The sequence below is a fragment of the Garra rufa genome, chromosome 10 (assembly GCF_049309525.1).
Source record: "Garra rufa chromosome 10, GarRuf1.0, whole genome shotgun sequence".
NCBI classification, from domain to species: domain Eukaryota; kingdom Metazoa; phylum Chordata; class Actinopteri; order Cypriniformes; family Cyprinidae; genus Garra; species Garra rufa.
This window is the reverse complement of record NC_133370.1, coordinates 34,813,185-34,834,748: the sequence shown is the minus strand read 5'-3', so window position 1 is coordinate 34,834,748 and position 21,564 is coordinate 34,813,185. Positions and strand designations below refer to the sequence as shown.

Below are 21,564 nucleotides of genomic sequence, written 5' to 3'. Positions count from 1 at the left end.
ACAAGTCTTTAAAAGCATAGGATAGCGCTTCAAATACAGTCAGGAGTCAACAAAGCTTTGTTAGCATAATCGGCAACGTTTACCACAGAACCAAAATCCATTTTATATATAATAATATAATAATTGTAACAATATGCAGATATAATAAAGAAATAAATAATTTAATTTGGAATGAGATTTGAAAGTACATTGTAGTATAGGAGAAATTGTCTCTATTCTCCATATTGTTAATTCAGCAGATTACGAGTTGGAGACAAGTTATACAATTTCTCATAACACCCACCAGGACAAAATTAATTATCCGTTGATTTCGAGCCTGACTTTATTGCTTTAACTTTTATGCAAATGAGAGGGATTGTGAGGTCGCGTCGAACAGCTTCATTGGTCTATAAAGCTGTCAATCATAAACCACAGGTCACCGCCCATAGTTCATGATCTGGCTGTGACAGGGTCGGTTGAAGCGGATGGGGTCAGAGGCGGGCTGCAAGTTGACAGTCAGCTGGAGCAAAAGGAAACATCGCAGTCAAGCTGGCAGACGCGTTTATGTTTAGCACAAGCCATGTTCGCGAAAGGTAAAGGGACCGCAGTGCCTTCGGACGGGCAAGCTCGGGAAAAGTAAGCGCTGCTCTCTCTCTTTAACGTTACTCGTTTATTTACACGCACAGCTGATGTCGCCTTATATTATGTTGTCTCCTAACAATTGATCTTGTTCAAGACATTCCAGTAATTTTATAGTGGAAACTGACAAAAAAAAATTCGCAATAGATTTAATTTTTTTTTTACTTTATAAGAGAATTTCACAAAATTTGCAAACGCCCATGGTGGTATCGATTATTGTTCAGGAAATACAGTATATACATGCAGGCAGTTGTTGTAGAATGCCAACTGCAATGTTACATTTTTAGGACAAGAATAAGACTGTTTTTGGTATGGAAACATACCAGACAGTTTTTTTTTATTGTTAATTTTATTACCTTTAATTGTAAGGCATCTGTTATGATTGTACAGGTTGGCATTGTACGTCTATGAATATTTGTTACACGTGGGAGCACAGAAATCCGCACAGACGTTTTTATCAGAGGTATGTATGTTCATATGTATATTTATTCTTAAGAGCATGTGTGCATGATTATGTGTATTGTCAAATCATTTATGCATTCACTGTATTAAAGTCTTCTGCTGTCTTTTTAAATTTTGTTTAGATAAGATGGGAGAAGAACATAACCCTTGGTGAACCGCCAGGTTTTCTGCACTCTTGGTGGTGGTGTGTATTATCTATATTCAGTAGTTTATAAGTATTGTGCAGTAATTGAAATTTTTACAATATGTTATGAAATTTAATCTTAGAATAATTTTATAGAATGGATAAGAGGCAGTGAAATTTCTGAAAAAAAAAAACTACTAATTTTTGACTTGGTCAAACATTATATTAAAATAATCTAAAAGTTAAATCTTTTTAATTTCAAAATAACTATTTTTTTATTTGACTTGTACTATATTGGGTTCTCTGGAAATGAAGCATTACAATTAATATAGTCTTAAAGGAATAATTCACCTGAAAATGAACATTTGTTGAAACTCTACATCCAAATTGTAGATGAGTTTCTTAATTGGAACAGATTTGGAGAAATTTAGCATTACATCACTTGCAGATCCTCTGCAATGAATGGAAGCTGTAGAACGAGAATCCAAACTGAATCCACATAACTATTAATATTTTGTAAAGAAACAAATCTATCTTTAAGAAGTTTTTACCTTCAAATCATTGCTTTCGGCTAAAATACAAGGGCTCTATAATATTGCTGTCTCCACTGAGAAAGTCATCTCGTCTGAAGCAGGAGAGAAATATACACAGATCAAGCACCATTTACAAGTGTAAAATTTAAATTTTTGTTGCTTTAATATGTGTTGCCTTATTAATGTTATGTTCATTGTGGCATTGCAAATTTTCTTATTACAAACAATGCTTTCATTACACAGTGTGTTTTGGGACCTGTACTGTGCAGCACCTGAAAGAAGGGACACATGTGATCACTCCAGTGAAGCTAAGGCCTTCCATGACTATGTAAGTGATGTGTGTTTATTTCACCCTATTATTGCACTAGCACATAGAAATAAAAGAGATTAACTTCATGAGATAAAACCACTTAAATATACCTGCTGTGGTGTGAAGCAGATTATTGATTACAATTATGAGATGATGGCATATCTATTATTTTGGTTCCGGGTCAGCTTTGTTTATCTGGATTCTATTAAAGGTTAAAAGGTTCCAGATTTGCACAATTGATTAGAATTTAATTGTGTATTTAGAGCATGACAGTGTCCAGTTGGTGTGAGCTTGTGAACATTACCATTACATTATATGCATATTTTTGGGAATTACGGGATTGGTATACTATAGCATAACAAGTATAGTAACAAGCGATAGAATCTCTGTTTTGTAAATCTTGAGTTGCACTAACCACAACATGCATGATTACGACAGGTGTTTTGTTTCTGTTATATCATGCATTGTGCACTTACTTTTTTTTTGAAAAAATGTTTTACAAGAAAATTATATTTTAGTCTATTTCAAAATTTGACTTTTAATTCAATGTGTTACTCTCACAATAACATCTTATTTGACTTTTTATACTTTTTGTTTAGATCATTGTCAATGTCCTCCTCCATTTTTGGTCATTGAGGTTACTTTGATCCATTGATCACAATAACGTTGGTTTTGAATGTCATGAATGGAAAAACTTCTGTTATTTATAACAGTAACCAGTCTTATACAAATCTTCCTAAATCCTAGAGTTTTAAAATGCTGTACATGTTCTTAGGCTGGATTAAGTTGAGTAAGCTGTGAGGATTTATTTTGTAGTTGTGGAGCTTTGGTCTCTTCCACAACAGATTCAATCAGGTTGCATAACTTTGACTCCAGTGCAATGGTAATAAAAATTACAATTCAAAGAAGGAAACCCTTCAAGGTTCAACACAAGAATTTTTTCTTCTGGCCCCTGTCAGACCAGTGGTTCAAACATTTACTTGCCCTGCCAATATTTTCACTGGCACTGCCACAAAAAAAAATAATATAGTTGCTGTTATCATTGTTTTTGACAGATGTTAACATTTTAGATAAGAACAAATTAACAGTAAATGTCAGTAAATACAAACAAATGAACAAATTACAAGCAAAAGCACAACTGAATTCATAGAACAAAGATACAAATGAAATGATGCTTTAGGAAAAAGCTGACGGGCTAAATGAGAATACAGATTCACTCTCTGCCAGCAAGTGGCGCTTGTAGAACAGCAGGGATACAGCGCTTCCTTGGTTACCGCTGTGAGCAAAGCACTGCTTTAAATGCATTATACAGAGGCAAAATGAAAAGAAAACACCAGTGAACAGTGAACTTGCTTAATCTGCTACAGTATTTTCTCCTCTTTGCATCCGTTTTCAGTGTCTGTGGCCTCTGTTAGCGTTGTTTACACACATTGTAATTTTCCACACAAATGTAATTTTGGAAAATGATTGCATCGGAACCGACATCGGTTAAAATATGTCTGGTCGACTGATGCGTCTGTACTCCACTATATAAATTAAATATATATTAATCATTGTTAAAGCTACAAAGTTACTCGCCAAGATGGTAGAGCTGCACGATTCTGAATAAAATGAGAATCACGATTTTTTTGCTCAGAATAAAGATCACGATTCTCTCACGATTCTGGAGAACTTTATTTTAAAGATTTACCCCTGAACATTAGGTTATCAAACAACAGTAAAATAGCAGTGAAATAAGACATAATAAACTTTGCTTTTAAATTTAAAGAAATGTAATGAAAAATAATGTAATAATGTAAACAAAAAAATCACAATTAAACATTAAAAAAATAAACATACAAAGGTATTATGTCAGAGTAAAGCGATTTAAAGATTCTTAGCTAGAAACACTATCAACATTTATGGCTGTCAACGTGCACTCTGTGGCATGCCCAAGTTTACTTCACCACTTTACAAATAAATCCTAATCTAATCATGACAAACTATATATCGTTGGAAAGGTCTAAGGCTCTTAAATAGATATTTCACACTTTTTTGTGTTACAAATTATGTAGGAAAATAATTTATGACAAAAGTTTCATAGATTAATTTATGACAAGAGAACACCTCAAAAATCTACTTCATAACAGGAGTTCTGACCTTTTTCACAAACAGACTTTCTTGTTGCCTTTTTCCCTATTACACATTAGAAATAATAAGAAATGATATATCAGATGAAAACTTAAAATTTTAAAATTCATCCTTTGGAATGCCATTTTAAAATCAGACATTGAATTAACATGGAAAATGTACATCAAAATCATATTACTAAATGTTCTTGTCCATGAATTATAAAGATTTAAGATTCAATTCTTCATTTTCACGTCTCTGTTCAAAAATGGGCGTAACAGTTAAGGGGTTAATGGATATGGTTCCACTGCTCTGCTGGTCCATAAATCTGGCACAATGAAAGTACTACTCTTTCAATATTCAAAGTGCTAATAGCGACTGAATTTTCCAAGCATGATACAGAGCTATCTACACAACTACACAACTTATTATAGCCCACATACTAATAACAGCCTAGATATTTTATGTAGCTAAATTTGCGCGCATTGGGGAGTCGCTCTCTAAATGCAAATAGCTTTTGAATGCGCGTGCAGGTTTTACTTTTGGTTTCGTTTTAACTATCGCGCGAAACTCTCGACAGCGCTGAGCGTGCATTCTACAATACCAGAGATTACTTTAACAAAACCATTTGAAAGTGGGTGGACACCAACGGGATTTTGAAAAGCGTGTCCCCAGTGGAAATTACGCCGCTGCGTGAGTGGATCTCTGCCGCTGAGTTATCATCTGATGTGAATGAATGCCGCGTTGTACAGTACATTGAGACAGAGGCGCCATGAATTGCATCTGACAGAATGTGCGCTGAAGATGAAGTTTAAATAGTTATGTAATGTTGGAGAGAATGGCGAACCTGTCACTGCATCAGCTCACAGCAGTATGTGCAGTAATTAGGCTAGCAAAAGTTTTGTAAAATATAAATAAATATATAATTGGTTGAATCGTATAAATGCTGGATTAAGATCGTGAGGGGGGTCGAATCGAGATCGCGATCTTTTAACGATTAATTGTGCAGCTCTACAAGATGGGTATTTTGACATATTTTCGTATGTATTCGTCCGTTAAAGCGCAAAAAGAAACTTGTCTCTCTGTGTGCGTGCTGTACACACAGAAAACAGCTGAACACAACAGAATGTAGTTGTCTTTCACGTCTTGCTTGAATGCCTTAAAATTGCCTTGAATTTTTAAATTAGCGAGGCTTAAAAACAACAAAAATGATACACTTTTGTGACTACGCCACTGTGGCCCGATCGGGCAAGTGACAAATTCGTCAACTGTCCCGAGGGTCTTTCATGCTGCCCCGGGCCATCGGGCGGTCCTTATTCAGGATTAGCCTTAAATTTAGTTGTAATAAATGTAAGGCCATAAAAAGTCTTACATTGTACAAGAAAGTCTTAATTATGATTTCAAGAGGTCTTACATTTGGGGACAGAAAGACCAGAGTTGCAGTATGGCTTAAGACTATGATTTCATTAAATAAACACGAGCACTGCACTCTGTTAGAGCTGCAAATGTGAACAGGTGGAAGAAAATAATGCAAAAAAAATCTTTAAATCTTTAAAAAATCTTAACAGTAAAATGTATCTAAATGTTATTTAATTAATATAATAATTTATTGATAATAATTGTTTAGATTAATTTATTAATTAATACTTTTGACTCATCTCAGTCTGAAATATGAAGGTTGTCAATTTATGCATTTTGTTTTTGTGAAAACTATCTAAACTGTAAATCCTGCTTTTTACAGTTATTTTACAGTGTAATATGTTTATACGCTCATATGGTATTAATTTTATTTGTGCAGGTCTTAAAAACGATCCTAAGTCTTACATTCGAGCTTAAAAAATCCTGCATAAACCCTGTTATAGTCGAGCTATACCTAACTGTAACCTTACTGTAGAGACATACACTGTTGTTCAAAAGTTTGGTCAGTACATATATTTTGAAAGGTTTAATGCTTCATAAAAATCATACTTTCATTCAGCAAGGATGCATTAAATTGGTTGAAAGTGATAGCAGAGATTTACATGAGTGAAGAGATTTATAATGGTATAGAAGATTTCTGTTTCACATAAATGCTGTTCTCTTGAACTTTTGATTCATCAGATTCCTGAAAAAAAATATGTATTACAGCTTCCACAAAAAATTTACGTAGGAACTTTTTTTTCTTCAATATTGATAATAATAAGAAATGTTTCTTGAGCATAAAATCAACATGTTAAAATAATTTCTAAAAGATCATGTGACACTGAAGACAGCTGCTGGTTTTGCCTTCACAGGAATAAATGACATTTTAAAATGTATTAAAATAGAAAACCGTTACTTTAAATGGTAATAATATTTCACAATATTACTGATTTTACTGCATTTTCAATTAAATATACACATAAGATGGTAAGCATAAAAGACATATTTCAAAAACATAAAAAAATTGCCAATCCCAGCCTTTTAAACTGAAGCCTAAGTCACCTTGTAAAGTTCTCTATACCTTTACATAGTTATTTTTTTCAAGGTGTGCAGTATAATGTGGAAGGTTTTATCCATCTTTGTCCCATTTAAGCAAAGCAGGCAGTTCTCATGGGACCACCTGGCCCTTTAAAACCTGAAATGATGGTCTTTGTCGTGAAATGGGGGAGGGGAGCTTACAAGATCTGATAATGGTGAGGTCTCCTCTTGCTTTATAACTCTGACGCAGCAGGAAAGTGTGTCGCACACACCCCAACTCCCTTAAGGGCAAAATAAGAATTAAAAACTGCTAGCAACCAGGCTAAGAACACAAACCTCTCCTTGGCAAAGTACATGATTCAGTAGTTTGACAGCAATTAAATATTAGTATAAGGTTTCCAGTTGTATGTTGTTGTATTCTAAGAATGTAGCATGTATTAAGGGAGTTCTTTTTCTTTGTCACACTAGATTTGTCAGATTTTTTTTTTTGTTTTGAGTGAGCAGTCAAAATGTTGGTTGGACCGACAGCTGAATGCAAAGGACTTATTGAATACAAAGGAAAATCTTTTTTCCTTACACCTTTGATATTGTCTGGTAATAAGCGTTCACCCAATGGCCATTGAAAGTGTGAAGAACTCCAATCCCCTGTGTATTCTGTAATGATATTAACATGGATTGATTTCTTTGATCAATCAGAGGTTTAAAGAATTCAATGCAAGGTCACACTTATGATCTTAGTCCTTCGTGTCTCCTAAGGCCCTCGTCAGACACATGCACAAACACATGCACATGCGCATATGTGGTTTTCTGTCATGATGGGGTCATTCCATTGACTTGTTGTTTTTGCACTGAGCTAATAGTGACATGTAAATCTATATCTTAATCCATACCCTAAATGTAACCCTCGTTTGAACTTTTCCAAGGGATGCACAACATATCTGTATATTTTTGTTGTTGTTGTTTTTAATCAGTATTAATGTGGATATTTAATTGTGCAGCTACTTTTTTTCAGTTTTTACATTTATAATATGCAGAGCCATGCAGGGGAAAAGAAGATATTATGACCATAAATTAAGAATTAGTTCCTACTACTTATTAACAAGGAGACAAAAAGGCCACAGTTGAACGAAAACAAGGCAAGTACAAAAAAAGTACAAAAAGCATGAATTAATAAAACATGGCCAAAAATTAATATGTTAAAATAATACTGGATAAAATTCTTAATTTGTGGCCAGTATGTCATGTATATTTTTTTCTGCATGTCATGGACATGTACATGTAATGCTCACTCACAGTTAATATTTAAAAACACTAATAATTTAATAATACATTAAATTATAGAAAACGTGTTTTTAATTGTCATAACGCTTCATATTACTGTTTACTGTATTGATGTATTTGATCAAATAAATCCCCCCTCGGTGAGCATAACAGAACTCTTTTAAAAACATTAAAATACCTTACCCACTCCAAAACTTTTGAATGAATGAATGAATGAATGATGCATTTGTATAGCGCTTTCATTGTGTATTTCCGTACACCCAAAGCGCTTTACAATCATATGGGGGATCTCTCCTCAACCACCACCAGTGTGCAGCATCCACTTGGATGATTGAATGGTAGTGTAGCAGGCAGAACCTGGTTTACACACACACACACACACACACACACACACACACACACACACATACATCCTTCTTATTGTCACCCTTTTTGTCTGTTTATTTTTTACATCAGGGATATACACTGGCTGTAATAATTAAAAAAAATCTATTTTGTGTAATGCCTGTCAGGACTAGTCAGTCTAGACACACCAATTTTCATTAACCATTGTTTTAAGGTTTCAGATTAGTGCATGCATTTCACAATGCTTGTTTCCACACCATCAACATTATGGAGGTCTTTGAAACCATGGAAACATTTGTAATTGCAACGTGGGCTTTTTATGTACAGTTACTCAAAGGTTTTTACCACTGTCTGTGTTTACAGCCCAGGGAACAGCAGGGGACTGGAGAATACAGGAAGGAAGTGAACGACAGAGAGAGAAGGAGTACAGGCAGGGGGAGGGGTGTTGGGTCAGGCCTTGGCTCAATCCTCAGCTTTTTTCCTGTGTGCTGCAGATAAACAAAACAAAATGAGGGCCAGGAAAAATTTCAGGGACCGGCATTTGTGTTTTCATATACGAGTTCGGGCCCCGCAGCACGTATCTTTGTCTTTATGTGTGTGTGTGAAAGAGAGAGGGTGGGTTAATTAGTTTGCTCACCGATAAGAAAGCCCCTGTTCTTGGCTCAGTTGTGTGGACACGCTGCAACAGGAGTGGTTAGAAATGCAGCTCTTCACTTTTGAGCTATTCTAGGAATTTCCTTCTCTCTCTATCTCTCTCTTTCTTTTTGCCTGACTGTTGTCTTGCCGGCTAGGTGGAGTAGGGGGTATGTCATTTAGGGGGTTGTAATGTAGTGCTGTGTTCTTTAGGCCAGGCTTAAGACCCGCAGTTGCTGATCTGCCTAAATTCCTCATGATATTGTGGAGTTCTGGGTGAAAATGTTTGTGCCTTCATTCAGCAAGAAAACACTTTCTTGACGTTATTTGGGATAAGGCTAGTTTGTTTATAGAATTTTATTTTACTTTTTATGTATTTATTTATTTATTTTATTTTTTTCAGAACAGAGCTTCCTCTTTCCTATGTGTATTTGTTTATTGATAATTTTGGCTGATATGATAACGCTTTCAGCTAGTGGCCAACTGATATGTGGTCATTGCTTTTTACAGTTTAATAAACCTATAAGTTTGCATTAATATTCACAGTATTGCAAGTTAGTTTTTTCTGTTTTTGCTCAGCCAGCAAAAATAGTTCCAGTCGAAGTCAAAGCAGAATCAGTCACTGTGTCTCTGAGAAACATACAGTAGTGGTTTTGTTGTAGAGTGAATCAGTAGCCCTGTTTACACCTGGTATTACGATGCGATTTCATCAATCCAATCACAAGTGGAACTTTTTCAGCTTGTCCATTTTCAACCACTTCCAGAGGTAGATGAAAATGCAGATTGCGTTTATAGATGCTCATGTGGTTGAATGCATTCAAACAGCCACAAAAAACGCATACTCTTCATCCCCTGACCTAACATGTGAGCGTTATAGGACATGTTTTGAGAAAGCACACCAAAAAAATCTATTCAAAGTTGTCTATGCTGTGCCAGAACCCACAATTTACAATAAAAATCACTGTTACCCTTCAAATTGTCACCATTCTCTTTCTTTCCAGCTTACTCATAAGCAGCGCAACAGCTTCATTCATTCAATCGTATACGTACGCCACACTCAGTACTGCCCTTATGGTGATGTAGTCTGTGGACCAAATAAGAGGGGAGGATCCAGATGAAATCCCAGCACATGTAGTTACCAGAGACAGATTTAAAAAGTGTGGTATGACGGTAATGGTAATTCATCTCAGCCAACCGCTTGATCACTGAAAACTCATCTTAATATCAGGTGTGAACAGGGTCAAAGTTGTTCAACAAGGTTGAGTAAATGATTCTATGACTCCCCATTACATCACTTAAAGGCTACATCCAAATTCGCATGCAAGTAGACTTATTCCAGAAAAACACTTTGCAGCAGTAAAAAAGTGTGTTGTATGTAAAATGTGGGTTATGTGAATGTAATCCAGATGTACTATGTTCCTTAATGTTGTCATTGTCATGTGACCTACATCAATCCTACACCAGTCCTCTCCTGTGGCTTCAAAGGATGGTAAAATGCCCATCAGATACACACTTAAGAATTTCCCTGGAAGTAGTAGGTCATCCAGGTATTTTTAAATGATCTTTTTTCACTTTTTACACCTACTGTGTAGTAAAGAGGTATACATATTAACTTGTTTTATTCCTTAATGAATGTGATTCCTGAATGACTCGATTCACTCATAAAGAGCCACTCGTCACCACCTACTGGCATGGCAGTGAAACTTGCTGAAAGTGTCACTGAAAATCTTCACCGCTAAATGGAAACTGATAGACAAAGGGAGTGATACAAAAAGTGAAACAAGAGTGTAGTTCTCTGACACATTCTTCTTATATTTAAATTCTATAAATTTAAACGCACAATCATTGCAAAACAGAAAGTGAATAGAAGCTGTGTGGGCTTCTATATAAGTAACAAAATCTAACATAACCTAAGCACACACTCTTAATTATCATCACATGTAAAGCATTTCTAACCATTCACCTCTTTACATCGTCTCACCTGATTGTAGTTGTTTGGAGAGGATATGGTTGCCATAACAACAGCCCAGGTGGCAGGTGACCTGGGTGGTCTGCCTCAAGCAAGCACATTGTGCCTGTGTCTGCCTGCGTCTGACTGCTGACGCTCCCCTCCCCCTTCTCTGAACAAGCACAGCATCTCAACAGACAGCTTTATGAATGTAACCGTAAAAACTGTTTTTTAGCTTCTGGTGTTTAAATGCTCAGGGCAAAGCTCTTAACTAACCTGGGGTTTTTACATATTGTTTGTTTGGTAATCTCAGCATAGACATAATTCAGCTGCATTGTTAGTTCTATGTGTTCAGCCTAAAGGAAAATTTGACAGCACTGTCAGCATTTAATTTATAATTAATGAGGCTCTAATAAAAAATAATCACATATAATAACTAGTTCCAACAATTTCTGTAAATAAAAAAGACCATTTCATCATTTTCATTTTCATTTCAAATTATTGTTTCAGTTATTTTACCAAATCTGTCTGTCGTTATATTTTAGTTTTTATTTTTATTTCTACTTCATATATTTTAACACAAATAAATAACTTGGCAGGGGACAACTTCGGTAATGTTTAAATTATTTCTTATTCAATTCAGATCAGAGGCGTAATGCATGTCCATTCAGACCAAGGGGGCATGTGCAAAATAAAATAAAAATAACTGAAACTAAACTAAATAATAATTTGAACCAAGAGGATTTCGAACACAGCTTCCAAAAGACAAAAAAATAAGCGTCTTACCTTAGACCCGCCCTCACCGAGCTGAAACGGTCCGACTCTGATCGCCATTGTGCAGGGGAAGACAAGAATGTCTTTGAGCGATTGAGGTGTTCTGTTGTTGTATGTCATGAACATAGCAGACGTCATTTACTCCCAACATCTAAGAGTAAGAAGACACAGAGGATTAACGTTACTTTCGTTTTTGAAAGGAAAGCACCAAATGGGTTCATGCGAATCATTCGTGATGCAGCTTCACCCACAGCAGAGTATAATATTCAGATTTTTTTGCATCTTTGCAAATGGCCTTTCCTAATAATGTGCTTGTTAGCAAGTTTCGCCGCTAAATGTGGCTAAGTGCAGCTAAAGTAAACATTACGGCTCATCATCCCACGGCAGGGAGGGGCAGGGCGAGCAGAGCTCATTAGCATTTAAAGGAACATGCAACAGAATAGCTCGCACAAAAAAGAGCTGATTTTGACAAGGTAAAAAGAGTGTTTTGGTCCGACTTTACATTAGGTGGCCTTAACTACTACATTTGAATTAATCATGTGGTACAATGTATTTGAAATTGTGTACATGTTTTTACATTGTACTTATATTTTTTTAAAAACCTATATGTAATTACATTTGTAATTAATTTCTGTAATTACCACTGTTGACCCATCCCTTAAACCTACCCATACCACCAAACCTGTCCCTAACCTTACCTGTATCCCGCCTTAATAGAAGCAAAAGTGTTTTGCAATGCAATATGACCACATTAAGTACATTGTCCTTTTTTTGATGTAATGATAGTTAAGGCCACCTAATATAAAGTGTGACCAGTGTTTTTTACACTACCATTGAGAAATTTTAACCAAAGTATGTTATAGACTTCTCATTAAGACCCTAAAGAATCATATCAACTTGTGGAAAATGGGCACCTCCAGACAATGTATCACATGTTTTGTTTTTTGTTTTTTCAAATTGCCTCTCTGAAAGAGCTTCTTGGCAGTCTGTAAGGCTAAAGCTACCGTTGTCTCTGCCGATTTTCACTGATGCTGCCTTAACGTGCTACCAGAATGATTGTAAATAAGTATGTGGTAGTTAAAAATTGCATATGAAAGCAACGTGAAGTCGACCGCATGCATTTGTCGAGCTCATAATCACAAATGGGACTTATAAAGTGTGATAGTACGCGAAGGCACCATGAGACCAGCTATGTTGTTATTTTTGTTGTACCATGCTCCCCGTCTGTGTAATTCATAGATGCACATTTATAATGCACAGTACAATCAGATGACTGATTTTTAAACCGATTATAGTCGAACATAAAAGGCTGAACACCACTACTGAGAGTTTCTGACATTTTCAGTGCGTTAGATTGTCCTGTTTTGTTTTGAGCTCTTAAAGTTCTGCCCTCTTCTGAAAAGGGGGCAGGGCGCACCAGCTCATTTGCATTTACGGGGATAAACACAAAAACTGTGCATTTTGCTCATACCCTAAAATTGGCAATTTTAACAAGCTATAAAAAAATTGTCTGTCAGGTATTTTGAGCTAAAACTTCATACTAGGGTTGTGATGGTGAGGAAATTGTCCCACCTGTTATTCGACATGTGACAACAACAGTAATACCAGTATCACCGTGATGGGAGGAGGGAGAGGTTAGTGAAACTTTCACTTTCAAATTAGTGGCAATTTTCTGAGAGCTCCAAATTGTACCATGTAACCATTGTAGATTAATTTAGGCATGGATAATATTGCCAAATAAACGTATAAGTCTGAGGATGTGAACTGCTCTGAGTAGAACATCATGTGTTGTCGTCTAGAAATTACAACATAGTGTTGATGCAGAATCATTAACAAGAGAGGCAAACGGTCTATGCAGAAATCAAGTGATAAAGATAGCTCCGAAGACAACAATACGCTGTACAGTTCCAAGTTGTGGGAAAACAGTCTGTGCATCACCTTTCATCTGGTCCCAACATTAGAAAAGAGCGGATGAAGTTCTAGATCGCGTCAGTAAGAACTTGGTCCTTTGTTCACTTTATTTTACCATGGATTTGTTTACAAACAAGACACAATTCGACGCAGGATTGTCAGCAAGATTGAAAATAAAATAAGATGCTGTGCTGACAGTAATGTTACTCAATGAGGAACTGTTTTTATTAGTTGGTCAGTATTACTTTGTCTGTTATTACAGATTGTTTGATATGTACTGAGTATTTATGCGCTTTTAACTTAAATCACAACACCCAAGTATCTGTGAAGAATGTAGGCTGTCAAACATACACAACTGTTAGTCGGTCATACTAGTGGAGTCTACAATCCGCAACGCCTATTAAAACAGACGGTTCCAATGAGGGGGTCACAACAGGACAGAAAATAGCCTAATACTTCTCAATTATGATGTTTTTTGATGTAAAAATCGTCATAACAGTATAAGTGGACCTCAGAGAACAGTATAAAATAATACAAAGTTCATGACCCCTTTAAGAGATTTTTTTCACAGTGTAGACAGCTTCATTGATAATAGGCTAATGAGCATTTTTGGAGAGTGCTTAAACTCAAGCTAGATTTAAGTTAGTGAAAATATTTTTTGATAATGTAAATGTTCTTTGCTCACTGTCTGTACAATGAAAGCACTATAATTAGTAATGTTTTTATCAAATTCACGTTAAATACAAAGTCTACATATTTTATGACATGACACCCATAAGGAATCTAAAGAATCTAGCTGGTCTATTCTCTCTCACAATATAATCCTTTAAAATATACCAAAATTCAATAATAGAACACCTTTGCCCATATTTTATGGACTTATGGACAACCTACATGTGTGTTTACCTTTGATCTTTATAAATATTTGAACAAATGAAGGTGGGCTCACTCATTGGTGGTATTTCATAATAGTTGAACTTTCAATCATAATTTAAATCTGCCATGCAAAGTATGCAACTAAATTGACATTAGTCAAAAGTCATTAGTTAAATTGTATTTCTCCAACAGTCACTTACAATCCATTTACTGTCAATCCCATTGTCAGTTCTTCCCACCTTGATTTAAATCGAGTGGTTAACGCTTTATTAAAGATTCTACCTCTGACTTGGGAGATGGCAAATCATAGTATAGAATTGGACAATGGCAATAGGGTTGTCAATTACATTTTAAAGTTGTCTAAAGCCACACATGCCACACAGACCAATCATGCCATTAACTGCAGACCAAAGTATTAAAAGCTGTCCTTTCAGGATGCTGTATTTTAAAAGGGGCCATGAAATGGAGAATTAACATGATATTATAAGTGATATTTGAGAGCTTACTCTGCAATAAAAACATACTGCAAGATTTAGAACTCAAAACAAACCACCTGTTTAGAACATGAATTATTAATGGCAGGATTTGAAATAGATATTATTTTAATATTGTGCATTTATTGATTATCAGCCATAACATGGAAATAATTAGCTTATCGGCATCGAGTGCCGATCAGTGCATTTCTAATTTCCTTGTGTTCTCATCCACCAGGCAAAATTCATGTCCATGCTAAATTCATGACAATGTATCTTTAATATAAGGGCAGGGTGTACCTGCTAAAAAACACATTTGAATCAAAATAGTAAACTAGCAACTGTTTGTTTACATGAATTGTTGATTTGTACACAACTGTTCATTTTGTAGCTCTTCTTCTTAGAGACCTTGTTTTACGTCTTGTGGTTTAATTGCCAGTAATGGCACTTTTATAAGGGAGGTCAATTGGACAAGGGCATCAGAGAGCGCCCATAAACTGCTCTCCCTGGCTAATTACCACATCCTCTGAGTACATTCTAGAGCTCTTTAGAGTCTCTCTGCCTATCAAACGATTGCTCAAAATAGTCTTTAGGTCACACAATGTGCATGAACCACAGAACCCTGTCTTTGAATAATTTATTACCCAAGGAAAATGTTTACAAGCTTATCAAATAAAACACTGCAGAGGAAGCGCGAGTATGGGGTTGACAGATGAGTTGGAAAGAGGACCTGGACCTGGAGTTTTCGTACCTCTTAGCTGCTTAATATAATTTTTAGGCCACTTTGTTTGCCAGGTAGTATAATTGTAAATTAAGTTGCATCATTTTTGCCAAACTAAACACATGGGAGTAGCGGCACAGTGCAGTCAAGTTATCAGTGCAAACCCCTTGAGTCTGGTGAGTGTGTTTGCCACTTATGTCCTGTTACTGGTTACTTGCAGATTCCCTTAGGAATGGATTGAGCGAGCAGGCATACTCACAGCAGCTTTGAATTTCAGAGTCCAATTCACATTTTGAGTATGAATCAAATCAACTGTTTTGACGCCCACAGAAAAATGGACTAATAATAATATAAATATTAAATAAAAAAAATAAACGTGTACCTTTTGAAAGAGTACCGTCTCAGTGACAGCTTTTGTACCATTTCCTGGGAGTGTATATGTAGTTGAGTATTTACTGTCGTACTAGGTGTCAGGGGTATTTACTAAACTTTCATCAGTACTGGGACACAGCCCTCATTATAAATTTTGTCATTTTTTGTTATCTGTCTCCTTAATATACACTCATGTGCAAAACGTGTGCACCAGACAAAAAAAGCAAGCACATTGTTAGGGCTTTACACAGTTGATAAGGCTGAATCTTTTGAGCAAGTAATTACCAATGTACATATTACACTTTTAATTTGATTCAAAATTAAAGTGTCTTTAAAAAAACAGTACAAAACATGGAAAGCAAGTTTAATTATATATTTCAAAGATAATTGTTTCATCATGTGTTGGGCTTTGGGACACAAGCAAAGACAGAGCTCATCACTAGTCTCAACTTTGTGTTTTCTCCTAATGTTCCAAAGCATTTGACACCATTTGTAAATGGCCAGAAAAATAAATTATATCTTCGGCATGACCAAGACATTTATTAAATGCTGCCTGACACGTAAAGTGAAAATAAATACCAGTGCATATGAAATACGCCTGGAGTGATATGCACAAAAATAGATATAAAAAAATCAATATATTAATAATTAGTTCCTGCAAACACATTTTTGCCATGGTCCATGTTTCATAAATTTGTTTCATTAACTAAACTAAAACTAAGGTTAGTACAACATTGTCATGATTTAATTAAAATGAGGAAACCAATGAATATGGTGTGAGAACGAATTCTTAATTTGTGTCCACAATAGCTTTCATTTTCCCCCTGCATGTCATGACTATGGTACCATACACTGTAAAAAACAAACAAACAAAAAAACATACATTTTACGGTAAAAAAAAAACAAAAAACTGGCAGCTGTGGTAAAAAATGCGGTAGTAAAATACCAAAATTTCACTAACTGATATAATGTTAATATACCAACCTATTTAAATACTAAAATCTGTTTAGTACCTTTGTAGTACACTGATAACCACTGGTCATCACTGGTGGTGATGAGAAAATCACATGATGAAGTCCAGCACAAGCAGCTTTTAAATGCTAATATATATTCTGGGAATGTATATTTACGGTTATTCACTGTAGATTATACATTCTTTTTCACTTCCAAAAAGGTATACTACTGTAAAATTGCATGTAATGTCAGTTTAAAATTACTGTATATAGTATGGGAACTTACCATTTACCAATTAATAGGTTTTTACTGTAGAATACAGTGTACTGTACAAATAAACGTCCCTTACCTTGTCTAATAAGCACAAACTGTGTTAAAAGTTTATGTGACAAGAGATAAAGACTGAAATCCATGAGACGATATAAAATAAAATTAGTTAGAATATGTGTAACTCAGTATTTTAACTGATTGCAAAAGCTGAATAATCAATAAAAGCCTACTGATTAATTGGTAAAATAATAATCAATTAATTGTTCTAAAAAATAATTAGATTTATATTGATTATCAAAAAAAGTGTTTGTTTCATCCCTACTAAACACAAAAGGAATATCTTGGCCACTCATTCCAATAAAATAATAAGAGATTTTCATCTACTTCAAGGCATCTTTATCCTACTGCAGCTATTTATTACATTAATAATTTGTCAGACTGACACCTGGGAGTGAGTAACAAACCAGCAGGCTGCCGCAAAATACTGTCCTTTATTTTTTCACTTCTGCATAATAACAGGAACATTGCTCACAGCAGAAGATCTGATGTCCGACAGAGATTGTCTTGAAATGTATTACTGAAGCAGTGTTTTAATGGCTGTAGTGACGGTACTTCTCTGAGAGGGTTTCACTGTGCTGGGTGTTAGTACACTAAAGCACAGCACAATAAAACACAAAGCTAACATATAGTTGAAAAAAAAAATTGCTATTCCAATAGCCACAAGCACATGGAGGGGGTTGGGTGGTTGAGCCTCTCAACTGAGAGGATTGTGGGTGGAGAAGAGTTGAGACCCTTTAGGACTGAGAAAGAGAAGCTACAGGAGATGGCAGCAGATGGAGAGAGCTTCTTGCCTGAAGTCGACTGCTCCCCGATGCTGTACACAAGCCCTGACTCCCTAAGGAACAGCTGTCAATAGCCATTAAACTGCAAGCCAATCGGTTTTCAGTATTACAGTGGCCTGATGGAGTCATTCTTGACAGTAATGGTCCTGATGGTCATGGACAGAAATCACTGATCTATTTGTTGATTTTGTCTGAATGGCTTGAGAATTGCAGAGATAATGCGTTAGTAGAAGATCAGATGCTTTTCCTCAGATCGGAGGCAGAGATCTATACTACAGTTTACAGTATCAAATATCACAGCTCTATAGATCTGGCCTCTTATGGGCTCTTTATGTCCTAATGTAACCTCCCCCTTTTAGGACTCTTGCATCACAAAAAATCTCTGTCATTGTATGTCTGGTAATCATTAATGAATCTCCAGGGGAACTGCTAACATTCGACAGGAGGTGTTGCCCCAGGCTGTGGTCAGGATTGATTCTTTACCTTCTCTCACTCTTCTGTCTCTCCCCTCTCTCCCCCTGTTATTTAGCTAGATGAAACAACAGGGGTTTAAACCAGTGTTTACTTTTTTAGGAGATACCAATTGGTTCAAATTTACTAATAATTATCAATCACATAAAATAGCTAAACAAAAATATATACACATACTTACTTAATGGCCTGTCATTAATTAATGCTTGCATAAGATCTGAATAAAATAGATTATTACTTAATTATGGACCTTTTTCACAAGACTGTGATGACGAGTTTCAACGGTCAATCAACATTGTAAAACCTTGAATGTTTTTTATATTTATATATATATTTTTTATGTATGTGGTTTTTTTTTTTTTTAAGTCGTGAAAACACTATAATGGGGTTTTTCTTTTGCTGTTTGAGCAAATGGGAATGCAAAAAAAAATATTTGTGGTACTGTCCCATTCACTGCTCTTGAAGTTAACCCAACTATGATGACCTCTGCTGCTGAGAAAACCGGAAATGTGAAAAAGGTGCATTAATTATGGTTAGGGTTACTAATCGTTATGAAATTAAGTTTAGGGAACCTTAAGTATAAAACTGTTCTTGTTCATTTCCAGTTGGATATGACTGAAGATAATGGCTTGCTTTGATTCAGTTCATTCAGTAAAGCAAATTTGTGTGTCCACTGTTTTCTCAGTGAATTCTTGTACTCCTCTTTCAGTATTTGATAATCATTCATTTAACCACTGGGCTGTTGGATCTTATCTGGCTCTTATGAGTTCAGATGTATGGATGGCATCATTTTAAGAGGCTTTGTTACCAGGCAGATGGCACTCATCTCCTTGCTCTGTGGCTCTGTGAAGACAGACAAGGGTGATGCATCTATTCAGAGTTGGCCAGCACTCCATGTGGAAAGTAAATGTGTGAATAAGCAAACCAGTAACACCTGTCCAGAAGTGACAGACAATAGGAATACAACAAATGTGTTTTGACTGTTAAATGGACTCTGTGTGATAAGTTGAATGCAAAATAACCAAAGAGCTATTCGATTTCACGCTGTAAATAGAGTGAGATGTAATATTTAGATGCTTTGGCACAAAACAATGCCACAGTAAAACCTTTCACTGTAAATTTACAGTAAATACACATTTACAGTATAGTACTATTACAGTATCCTCCTGAAATCTCTTTAAATACTGAATGTTTCTGTATTAAACTGTTGTCTACAGCAATTCATTGTATTTATACAGGGGATTACTGTAATTTTTGCTCTTTTTTACTGTAATAAGATTAAACTCGCCATTAAATAATTAAAAATATCATAATTTTCTGCATAACAGTAGTGGCAATAGGAAATAAAAAAGTTAAAAGATTTTAAAAACATTTTTTCAGGCAAAAATAATACAGTAATATTATTTCCTTTTTGTTCTTCCAAATGTGACCAAAAAACTTTTTACAGAAGTATATTAGAAGTATTAGAAGTATACACAGTATTGCTCCTGTCTTGGAATTCACTTTGCCTTACCTGGATCTTGGGCCACTTCAAGGGTTGATTTAAAGACTAAAGTGCCTAAAAGTCAGAAAAGCAAAGGTAAATACACACACTTAAAAATGGTCATATACACCTATCTGTGTCAGAATACCCATCTTTGCAAGTATTCTCAGTTGTTTATGTCTTAAGTGATCGTAAACAGTTTTGCAAGAAAAAGTGTTTATCAGCATATTAGATCTGTGCAGTTTAGTCTTGAAGTAATAGCATGCTAAGAAACCTGTTTATGTTAATAGAGTAGTATTTCTTATTTCTAGTGCTTGAAGTTTATTAGGGAGGTAATTTCATTTGTGTCTTTGTTCTATTATAGTTTTTTTCCTATCGCTTGTAATTAGTTTCTGCCAGTTTATTTGTCTTCAGTAAGCTTTTTTAAATTTTATGTTTGTTAAGCTTTAAACTACATACAAATTCACTGAAAACAAAAAAAATACTGTATATGTACAGACATTTTGTAAAAGACACAGCATTTTACTGTTTTATAAAAATACAATATACATCTGTTAGAATGTACCTGTAAACAGTAAGGTTTTACAGTGTACTGTAAAACAAGATTTTTTGAAGTTGTAAATAAAACCGATAATTGAAATGGGTTTTACAAAATGTTATGTCAGTCTTTCTACTTTAAAATGTCATATTTAATTCAGTGTTACCGGCTGTTTATTTGTAAGTAATTGTAAAATTGTACTGGTAATTTCCAAATGGATATTGTTTTAGTGAATTCTTCACCAGAGTTGTATAATGCTGCTTGATGTGATGATATTTTAAGACATCATTAATTAGTTTTTTGCACTGACCTTCAACCCTGTAACATTTAACATTGAAACACCCGAATGTAACAGGGTTGGTACAAAACATGTTTCAAAAGAGAAATGCCGTGGGTTTTTAATACCTTTTTAATTAAATGACAAGTCATTTATTACCAGGCAAACCACATTTGAATTTGCTCAGTCATCTATTCAAATTATGTGTGTATAAGAATTCTAACTGTGACAGTGATGAAATGATATGCATAACATGCAATAATATGGTTTTGGTTAGGGTATTAAAGATTAATAACTATTAATTTCAAAGAATTACCCAATTAAAAGACAACTAATCTAAACATTATGAAGGGAGCCAAAACGTTCCCTGAAATTTTCAGGAACCAATACACAGTTTCCTGAGAAAACAACCTTGATTATACAGGTGGTCACTTCCAAATTGTTACAATTAAAAATAACCTCTGGATTGGACTGTATTATAGTTACTTTAATTTCAGTCATTCGGGAGGAGCACGATCAGATAATCAACCAATTAGGCACAGGTGTAATTCGTTTAGCCAATCATCCTAATCAGCACAACATATATATAAGCAGACAGTTTCTTGGCATTCCTCCTCCACCCCAACTCCCCACTTCTAATCAGTTTTTATCCCATACTAGGGATAGGGGAAGTTCTCTGGGTTCGGCCTGTATTCCGGGCCCGGAGCCCTCCCCCAGGACAGCACGCCAAAATATGCCTTCTACAGTACATGCTCAAGCAGATTAGATGTAAGGGCGAACTAAAAAAGTGAAGAATTTAT

At 35.2% G+C, this 21,564-nt stretch overlaps 1 protein-coding gene across 2 annotated transcripts in view; it reads left to right on the top strand.

Annotated features, from left to right (window-relative positions):
• The first annotated feature begins 456 nt into the window (after nucleotides 1-456).
• The window catches only part of ssbp3a (single stranded DNA binding protein 3a), a 40,953-nt gene continuing 19,845 nt past the window's right edge, over nucleotides 457-21,564 (top strand). For both annotated transcript variants that reach the window (XM_073848413.1, XM_073848411.1), the window contains exons 1-4: nucleotides 457-615; nucleotides 1,009-1,081; nucleotides 1,203-1,264; nucleotides 1,981-2,065. In XM_073848413.1, coding sequence (XP_073704514.1) covers nucleotides 560-615; nucleotides 1,009-1,081; nucleotides 1,203-1,264; nucleotides 1,981-2,065 — 276 coding nt within the window. In that variant the 5' untranslated portion in view covers nucleotides 457-559. The remainder of the gene's footprint in view (nucleotides 616-1,008; nucleotides 1,082-1,202; nucleotides 1,265-1,980; nucleotides 2,066-21,564) is intronic.